This window comes from Fukomys damarensis, unplaced genomic scaffold (genome assembly GCF_012274545.1).
Source record: "Fukomys damarensis isolate Sample0158 unplaced genomic scaffold, DMR_v1.0_HiC HiC_scaffold_15, whole genome shotgun sequence".
NCBI lineage: Eukaryota > Metazoa > Chordata > Mammalia > Rodentia > Bathyergidae > Fukomys > Fukomys damarensis.
The window spans coordinates 39,391,005-39,401,635 of record NW_022900927.1 but is presented as its reverse complement, the minus strand read 5'-3'; the positions used below and the strand labels follow the sequence as shown (position 1 = coordinate 39,401,635).

General features: G+C 36.1%; 1 protein-coding gene across 3 annotated transcripts in view; it reads left to right on the top strand.

Annotated features, from left to right (window-relative positions):
* The first annotated feature begins 444 nt into the window (after positions 1 to 444).
* The window catches only part of Krr1 (KRR1 small subunit processome component homolog), a 22,167-nt gene continuing 11,980 nt past the window's right edge, over positions 445 to 10,631 (top strand). The window contains exons 1-2 of one of the 3 annotated variants that reach the window (XM_033763783.1): positions 449 to 552; positions 8,508 to 8,602. In XM_033763783.1, coding sequence (XP_033619674.1) covers positions 476 to 552; positions 8,508 to 8,602 — 172 coding nt within the window. In that variant the 5' untranslated portion in view covers positions 449 to 475. Of the gene's footprint in view, positions 553 to 2,885; positions 2,918 to 8,507; positions 8,603 to 10,631 lie in introns of those variants that run through there. The other 2 variants (XM_010639559.2, XM_010639560.2) reach the window with 2 other exon arrangements.

Sequence of the window (10,631 nt, the reverse complement as noted above, 5' to 3'; positions counted from 1 at the left end):
TCTCAGGCTGTTAAGCTGTTCGCATTCCTGACCACCTCATCACTCATTTTCCCAGAATTTAGGAATATTTAAATCCATCCTCTTCGTGAATCTGTGGGTGAAGAGATAGATATTTTCAGTAAAATGTCCCACCATCAGAGAAGACACTGATAACCTGGCAGTGCTGTAAACATAGAAAGTTTTGTGCATATTGAACCAAACATACTGTTAAGTAGAGAACTAGAGATTATATTAGTATCTGCCATGGTAAATTGGACTGTTTAACTACTTTTAATATTCTCTCTTCCTGTATCTTATAACCATCCAGTTACAAAAACATTTTATTTTTGTCACATCTTTGGAATCTGCTGTTTATCTTATGTTTCCAATGGCTTCCTTCTGGAGTGGAGAAGGGTGGTCTCGGTGTTCTAAGGTTACACAGATAATTTTCTAATTCCATTCTAGAGATGATGTTTAGAATCCAGAAGGCTAGAGAATGCTCTCAGACTGCACAGATTGCCTTCTCAGAAAGGAATGGGGAGATGGCTGTTTCTCTGTCATCTGTTACCCAAGGTAAGAATACATTATGGAATCAGTTGTTGTTGCTTGTACTAAATCTATTTATAAACACTTACGCTCACTGTGGGATGAGACACAACACAGTCAGGACTGGTGGCGATTTTGAAAGATCAGAGCATTATTTTATGGACTCTTCAGAGCAGATAAGGCTCTCCACAGTGGTTTTTAAAAAAGAAAAGATTTGAGTCCTTTTAAAGTCTAAAGTTTGGTAGTTGGGCATGGTGACACGGGCTGGCAATCCCAGCATTTAGAAGGCAGAGAGAGGCAGATCGCCACAAATTCAAGGCCAGCCTGGGATAGTGAGTTTGAAGTCAGACTGAACTACAGAAGGAGACCATCTCAAACAAAACAAAACCAAAACCAAATAAAGGTTAGTTTGTGCCCCTTTGTTGTAGTCAGCATTTTGGTAAGATAATTCATTTACTACAGGACACATAGTTTAGTTTATTGGATTATTTTATGATAATAACCCAAAAAGTCAAATGCAAAGTTGTGCAAGAGATTAAGCACACACTACAGCCCCAAGGAATCCAGCTGAGGGCCTGGATCCCAGCAATTTGCCACACAAGTTCAGCTAAAGGCTTTGAGTCCAAGGCAAAGTCCTCCATGAGTCCAGTCAGTGGCCTCGAGCCCACTGCAATATCTTATGCTTGTCCGTATTGAGGATCTGCACTTGGAAAGCCCAAAGGCTAGTTGTGGAAGCCAGAAAACCTATGCCAGTGAGATGAAGGATTTGTGCCACCAAGCTGAGGGGTCCACATTGGAGCAAGAAAGTAAGTGGTGCTCATGGTGAAGATCAGAGTTCCCCTGATGAAAACACCAGCCATTCCCAGGGACAGCAAGGCCCCAAGCTCCTCCTCTGATGAGAACAGCCTAGTTCACATCAGGAAAAACATCCACAAGCTTCTCCTAGAAAATCAACAGGCCGAGATCTTCCCCTCTAGTTTTCTTTTTATGGCTATTGGCAACAAACCTCAGGTGGCACCTCCACGCCCAGACCACACTGATTCAGTTCAGCTGGGTGTTACAGGTGACCATTAGTCAACCCACCACACTTAAAGAAATTATCCTATAAACTGAATATTATCATTCTATTTCCTGTTAAATTACAATCTGAAGAATGCCTCTTGGTGCTACGCTGGTTGTCCTAATCATAATATTATTCATCTCATTATTATTCCTCTTAAAACACTGGTGAGTCTCAGCCATTCTGTATTCTCATCTAGCTAAAGCTTATGTCCTAAAAGTTATAATATCTCATTGAATTTTATCTGATGCTGTAAAGATAATTCCTGATCTATTTAGTTCACAAATATGTGATCAATATAAAAAAATGACAAAAACTACTCATTCATGTGATTTTGCTCCCCAATCCATTATCTTGCATTGGAATTTTTAAAAAATTTTCACTGGGTTTGTTTTAGACAATGGCATATCACTTATGTCTTTACTATCATAGGAGTTTTCAATGAGTTTCTATAATAGACATTGCAAGGTTAGATTTTTTTGACATTATATCTATAGACTGTAAAATAAATCAAGTATGCTGTGCCTTTTCTTTATCTACCTCTTTCCCTTAATATAGTTATTTTAAAATTAATATAAAATGTAAAATGGTGACATTAAAACGTAATGATGGACAAATATGAAATTTGAGAAGAAAGCAGAATTTTAAAGGTCATCATTTAAATGAAAGTACATACAAATTAAATTCTAGCAGTACTGATTTTCACTTTCTTCAGATTTTGTCTAAAGGCAAATAACCCCTTAAGAGTGAAGAACTACATTTAGTTAATTTCAGTTACATCCAGGCACTGATATATGAAATTTTCTTTTGAAGAAAAATTACAAAGGAAAATTAAATGCTCCTAATTTAACAGGGCTTTTATGGACCTAAAAGATTTCCTGTTTCATTTTACCAAACAGATCCTTTTATTTTCTCATTTTATTTCTCTGAAAGGATACTGCATTTCATTTAGCAAAAAAAAAGAAAGTCAAGAGAAATATGATTCCATTTTAACTATTGATAGGTGCATCAAATGTCTGTTGCTATAAAACAAACATCTCATAACAACAGTTTCAGAACAAATACCTATAAACAGCCTGCTTTTGCAATTGAAACTAGGCAGTTCTTTTGCTCCACATGATTTCTATACAAGTTAAAACATTTGAAATTTAAGATTGCTTCTTCACTCACTCTTGTCCAGAACCTCAGTCATGATATTTCTGTCTCTTCTTCTAGCTTGGGATTAATCAGAGTGAATTTGTAGAAGTAGTTGAGCTTTTTTACACTGCAGCTATCTTCTAAGAGGAGCGTGCAGGGAGATTAGCCAAGATCCAACATGACACAGCTGGTCAGGTAAAATGAGGGGAAGAAGCTGTGTGTGTGTGTGTGTGTGTGTGTGTGTGTGTGTGTTTCTCTGAAGGACAAAAGAAGAAGAGACATCAAAATCATTGTACCTTTCCTTTTCCATGCTATGTGGTAACTATTAAAATGTTTCAACCTACTAAAATATTTCCAGAAACAACAAACACCTGGTATAATAAAAAATATGACTTGTTCCCTAAGCAGTCATTACAACGAAATGTAACTTATATTAGAATCAAATTTGTTTTGCTTCTTTTTAGCTATATGTCCTTGGATGCGATATTGACTTTCATGCCCTGATGGGCATAAATGTCAAAGATTTGTTGAGTAGATTAGAGTAAACACAAAGATATGTAATACATAATATGCAGTAAGTAGCTAATAACAGGTAAGTGGAATGGTTATTGTCCTTAGAAGTTTTGGGGTTTTAGGAATGTTAATATGTTAATTACATAAAGGATTTTTAAAAACATTTTAAAAGAATCTTTGCTGGTTATTCTATATCTAGTAATTTTCAAAACCAAGAAAATCAATAAATAGCTAGTTTATAGGTCACTAAATGTTGCTGAATTTGTACACTTAGATCTAGTCTGTGGATTAAGGTCTCCCAACATTTTCATCCTCCTGGGTAACTTAACAGAGCTGGCTAGAGATAAGGTTTTTTGCATCTGATCGCTTCCATTCCAGGGATGTAAGTCTTTTAATTCTTCACTCAATTCATCATTTGTAACAACTTGCCCTCTAGTGGCAAGAACAATAGAGATATTTTTACTGGGAAAAAAAGGTTTTCTACCTACACGCCTGTTAAAGGAGTTATGATTTACAAGTATTTTGATGAATACTTAGACTTATTTCGATTTTGTGTTAGTTAGTAAAACTTACGCCCCAAATTAGTATCTTAAAATAACACCAGTCCTGGGCTAGTGGCCTCTGCCAGTTATCCTCACATTCTGGGAGGCTGAGGAAAGTTTGCAAGTCTGAGCCTAGTTTAGGCAATGTAAACATTTAGTGAGACCATATTTCAAAATAAAATAAAGGATGGAGGATGTAGTTCAATGTGAAGACTCTAGGATCAATTTCCAGTGTTTAAAAAAGAAAGAAAGAAAGAGAAAGAAAGAAAGAAAGAAAGAAAGAAAGAAAGAAAGAAAGAAAAAGAAAACAAAGCAAAAGAAAAACTCCACAGTTTCTAGAGTAAGGAATCTGTGAGCAGTTCAGCTGGGAGCCTAAAGCTCAGGATCACCCAGCAGGCTGCAATCAAAGAGTAGCTAGAGCTGTAGTCATTTGAACGCTAAAGTAAGACTAGAGGATCTGCTTCTAAGCTCTCCAGAGGGAGACTTTGCTTCACTATGGGGACCTCTCCGTAGGGCTGATCATGGCAGTTTCCTTCACTCAGAATGAGTAACGAGCCAGCGGGCCCAGGAGAGGGTGAGAGAAGAGGGAGGGACAGGAGAAAGACAGAGAGTCAGAGAAGGGAAGGGGAGAAGGTAAGGAGGAAGGGGGAAGGAGGGAAGCCGGAGAGGGATGGGGGAGGGGAGAGGAAGGAGGAGAGAAGCAAGTGATGAAGAGAGGGTGTAAATGTGGTTATGGTCTTGTTGAGCTCCTAGCTCCAATACCCAAGTTTATAGGAACATAAATCCTCTTGTTTGCTTAAGTTACTTTGAGTTTCTATGATTTGCAAAGGAATCTTAACAAATATAGCTATATGCAAGTATGTGAATCATACTGGAATTTTAATTATGGAAGGCATGTACTTCTTTACTAAGGTTAAGAAGTCCTTCCATCACCTCTGCCTTCTTGGGGAGCATAAGGCCAGAAACAGGTGCCTCAGAAACTCCACTCAGGTTGCTTCAAGGCAGGGACACTTAACCTCACAGATTGATCAGTGAGGACTTCTATGGGAGAGTTCCTTGATGTGTACTCAAATATATGTGCTTTTCTAGGAGAAGGGTCTGGAAATGTTTTCGTATTAATAATGGGACTGGTAACCAAAGGAGGTTAAAACCCACTGTTGAGTCATAATGTGTAATGTTAAAGCTTGAATATTCACATCTTCCTGTGTGCCAGATACTTAGAATTTTTTTAGAGAATATGAAACTAGAAAGAGGCAAAATCAACATTTTATTAACATCATAAAAATGGCTTGTTTAACTATAAAGCCATTAAATGTTTGAAATAAATTTTCACAAAAATTTCACTTATTGCCAGCCATCTGCTTTTACCTCTGTTTGAAGGATGGGAAAGGCATACAGACTAATAAATGACTAAAGATGTCTTCCAAAAAAGCTTAAACATTTCTGCAGTACCATGTATACAAATAAAAGACTGTAGTTCACTTGCCCTATTTGCATAAAATAATAATTCTCAGCAGTACCAATGTATTTCATATGCCACTGATTAAATCTTGAATATTTATGCATCCATTAAAGAGCCTTTTGTTGCTATGGTAGAATCTAATATTATGAAATGTGTTCCAGCTCTCCTTTAGGGGGAAGGATATAATAACTGAAAATTAAATCAAAGTTGTTGCTTTTCAATGAGAGCAATCATAAAGGGAGAGAGGGCAGATTGCTCTATAAATAGTAGGAGAGGCCAGATTAGATTCCCAATGAAATGTTGATGTTTTATTGGCCTGTAGCCTGGAAAGAAGAATATTCAAGCAGGAATAAGTGTCTTTGAATCCTAGGCATCCTCTGTATGTACAAATCTCATTGTTTGGGTAATGACAAAAGAAGTTCAGGACCCCAGAGGCAGGGTTGAGAGAAATGAAACAAGATTGACAAGCAAGGAGCCCATCTGGACTCTCTGGCTTTAGACACTAGGAAAGTGCTTCCCTAGGTAGGTAAAAATAATGCAAAATGACTTTGCTTTCATGGCATGTTTAGTTAAGAATAAGGTACTTCCTAGCCTTTTGAAGTAGAATCTTTTTTTTTTTGGTAGTGGGGATTGAACTCGGGTCCTTGCACTTGCAAGGCAGGCCACCGAACCGCTGAGCTAAATCCCTGGCCTTGAAGCAGAATCGTTTTTCAATATTTATTTAAAATCAACTTGCTTTTTGAACTCTAAAAATTTTCGGAAAGAAGCTGAAATTAGATTCATTGGCCTTTTTCTAGAATAAGGAACCTAGAGCCAATAGTTTCCATGAATAGAAACCATTGTTTAATCTCAGTAGGCATGTCCAACCTGCAGCCTATCTTTCTCTCTCCCTCCCTTCGTTCCTTTAAAAAAATATATAGTAAAAATATTTTATAGTAAAGTCTTGTTACATATATACACAGATATTTACATATATGCACATATTTACAAATATATTTAAACACACATATATACACACAACTATATTTACATACACACATATATTTACATATATACATATATTTACATAATACAGATATATTTACTTATGTATGTTTTATATGTGGTCCAAGACAATTCCTCTGTACTAAACAAAAAAAAAGGGCAAAAATAAAAACAAAACAGGTACAGTTTCGGTACAGCAGAAACTTTGGAGATTTTAAACCTTTATAATTATTCAAATGGAATATTGATTATAATGCTTAATTCTTTTCTCATTGAATCTATTGGTACATTTTAGGTATACAGTACAGTTACATTCATCATTGGGATCTTGTACCTCTACATGACAGGTCTTGGTTCTCATTTTTTTCCCCTTACCCCTGCTCTACCTTCATCCCCTCCTCCCTTCCCTATTTACAAAAACTTTATTTCCATTTTTTCATTTTTCTCATATTTTTTTCTTTTCCCTTATTTCCTTTCCCCTACCCTTCACAAATCCCCTACACCTTTAGTCCTTTTCTTCCTATTTCACATTGTCAATTATACCATTAGGATTTTATGTACAATTATAGTTTTTCACACCAGAGAAACTATTTGGTATTTACACATGTGTGACTTATTTATTTCACTCAAGATTACATCCTCAGTATGTATCCATTTTCCTATGAATGTCTCTAATTTATCATTCTTTATGGCTGAGTAGTATTCCATTTTATAGAAAAACCACAGTCACCAACTGATGGGCAAATGGGCTGTTTTCAAGTTTTAGCTAATATTATAATGCTTAATTCTTAAAAGAACTACTTGAATGCATTTCAAAATTTGTTTATCCGATACCATTACAATGAATCAGTTTCTAGTTTTTAAACTTTCCTTTCAAAACTATTCAAAATTACTGGGTTTGGTGGTGCACAGCTGTAATTACAACTTTCAGGAAGCTGAGGCAAGAGGATTAAAGTGACTTCAAGGGGCCTGATAAATCTTTTCTTTTGGAAAGCTGTTACATTTTTTGATGTGATGTCATCTATAATAGGGGGCCTAAAGGACCTTTAATTATTCATGTTTTTATATTCCTTTGAGTAATGATTTTAAAATATATATTTACCTTTGAAAAGATAAAATAGTAAGTTGATTTTAAGTTGATAGATTTTAAAATAAATATTAAAGTTTCCTAAAATCAACTGAGAAGAAACTTCAAAATGATAAAAGAATGTTGATATCTATAAGTACTGCATAAATTTATCTAAATTCCAGTGATGCTGTGACTCACTGATCATGAGGCATTCAAATTAATAATTTGAAATTTTCAATGTTTATGAAGAATAGTATAAAGAAACTAAAGAATAGTATATATATGTATAGCATGGTCTCTGTAAACTGTAGTAATTTAAAAGGCAGGCATTTTTTAAATGGACTTAATAGCTGCAATAAAGAATAAGTGTATTTTAGTTAACCTCTCCCCCATTCTCCATTAAATTCCCAAGCCTTTTCAAATAGTAAGTCATTAAAAATAAAATGAATAATAGTGAAAGTACGTAAGCATGTGCAGAATAAAGCCTCTGTAGAAACATTTGCTATAAAATGCTATTTATGCAAACAACACTTCAAGACCAAGCTCCTCTACTACCCAACCCTGGTCGATTTTATTAGCCCTCCATCAAATACGTGTGCATCTTATAATGTATAGTATCCTTTTTGAATCTGAGAATAGTCAGATTGCCTGGGCTTGAAGTTTGATCGCGACAGATAGGATAAGAAATAATGTAAATAAAGTGCCTACAACAAAGTACTCACAATAGCACTTTCTGCCATGCCATGTTTTTAGTGTGGAGGACCACATGTATTTTTAACTGTACGTCCTACCAATGCCCAGAACATACAGTGTCTGCTGATCTTATAAATATTCATGCAATGAATGAACGAGTGATAACAAGGATAGCCCTACTGTACTCGGTAGCCAAACTGCAATACCCAGTTCCAGGGTAGACTATAATGCAACCAGAAAACAACTGGTAAGACCAATTCTAACTCGCTCACCCTGTTAAACTACATTTCCCAGCATGCAGTAACACGCCATAGCGGCAGTACATTCTGGGAATAAAATTCCCGGCTGTCCGTGGGCCTTTGTAGGCGAAATCCTGTAGACTACGTATACACGCTGGCCTTAGTTTACGTATGCACGGAGACTGCGCAGAATTCTCCTCTGAGTTCTGCGGAACTAATTTTTCTGAGTAGGAATGTTAGCCGGAACATTTAAGAACACTTTCATTTCCGGCTCCACCGGAAGCAGTTTGAAAATGGCGTCCTCCTCGCTGAACGGGACGCCTGCAGCACCTGAGAAAAGTGAATTTCGCAGCCAGAAACCCAAGCCAGAGAACCGAGGTAAAGTTGTGCGAGAACTTCAAGTTGCTGAATGTTGAACTGCGATATTTTTCTTCGCTTGATTCTGAATATGTAAGCCGTACATAGCATATTTTATGTAATTAAGTGCCTGTGAATAATTGCTCATAATTGGGGGGTAGGGTAGACTGTGCCCTTATTATGGCCAGTATGGTGCTGCCACGTGTTTTCAGCTTATTGTTTTTGTCAAAACCCTCCCAAAGTGTAACCGTTGTGGGATCTGTCTCCTGTAAAAGTGAAGAGGGCGCTGCAGGACTTTATGGCGGTCGGGAAGTGAAATGCGTTAACCAAATGAGTAAGATCCGGTGGGGTTGATAATGTTGATGTAGTGAGCTCTGATAAGGAAGGAATGAGACAGTAATATCAGAGGGTACCTGGTATGACCTTAGCTGTAGTTTGTCGGTCAGTACAGAAACTTCGGAATGTTTATCAACGCCCCCTTTTAGATTACTAAAATACTAGACACATCTTATTTTTTTATATTGCTCTATATTTCAATCTCGTGTTGTAGTCTGGTATTACCCACGTCCTTCCATTTTATACAAGAAGAGCTACTAGAAAGATAGCCCGAGGGAACTGCACAACCAATCTTGTTGGAAGTGTTTAATAGTTTGAACTCTTATTCTCGATACATTGAGAAGGTATTAAAGGATTTTATTAACTGCGTTTTAAAAATAATTATGTAACATACGTAGACTAACAAGTTAGTCTGCAGACTATTAATTACAATAAAATGTTACCATATTCCTAAAGCCCCTGTGTGCCTATCTCAGGCCATACCTAAAGTAACCATAGCAAATTGTGCTGACCATTCTCCATAATTTGTACCACCTGCTCAACAAAATGGTCTAATTTTGCTGTTTTGAATTCTGTGTGAGAGAAGATTGTATGCATTCTGTGTTTTGCTTACGCTTATGTTTCATGTTTCAGTTATTTAAAAAACTGATACTTTTATGTGTGGCTTATTCTTTTCATTGTTATATAGTATTTCTGTGAATATACCTCAGTTTATGTTTTCATTTGCCATTGGTGGATGTTGATTTTTTTTTTTAATAAGCTGTTCTGGTTTAAATATATTTGTATGTGTCTTGTTAACAGGTTGAAGGGATTTGAACATAGGATTGCAGTCACTTAAGTATAGGATATATATATAAGTAAATAATGCTAACACTTTTCCAAAGGGGCTATGCCAGTTTTGACTCTCATTAGCAGTGGATGAGAGTTCTCATTGCTCTAAATCCACATTACTACTTTATTACTTGAATTTTGAATTTCTGTCATTTTGGTAGGTATCAAATGGTGTCTGCTGTGGTTTTAATGTGAACTTTACTAATTAATGATAAGCTTACATATTATAGTACATGTTTGGGGGCTATTTATATTTCTGCTATTGTGAAATTCCTTTTTGTTTCTTTTACCAGTTTCCTTTCCAGGTTAGTGGTGGGTGACTGTTTTTCCTTAATTGATTCATAATTGTTGCAGTATTTAAATTGAATAGGGACTTAGGCATTTTAACTAATCACTGTTGTAAAATTTGAGAGTTTTTGTTTGCTTTTGTTACTGAGAATTTAATGATATAGAAGACTCTTCAATTTTTTGTGTGTGTGTGTGTGTGATTTGAGCCATGAATGGCAAAGTGGATGTGACTATAAAAGAAAGAGAAAGCAAGTTTACTTGACTGGCCAGTAACATGGCTAAAGACCAGCTTTTTAGACTTTATCAGGCTTCCTAATCTCCCGATGAGAATGTTAAAACACAGATTCCTGCCCTCAACCCATAGATCTGATTTAGTTGTGAGGTAGGAAGGGCCCAAGAGTATCATTTCTAACAAAATTTCACTTTATGTTGATGCACGAAGTCTGTGGATCATATTTTTGAGAAGTGAATTTAGAGTAGAGTACAGCTATTGAATTTAAGAAGTTTTAAAAATCTAGGACTAGAAGTTTTAATAAGTGATGCAGGAAATAATGTATGGCCCTTAGGGGGCTTTTTTTTTTTTTTTTTTTTTTTT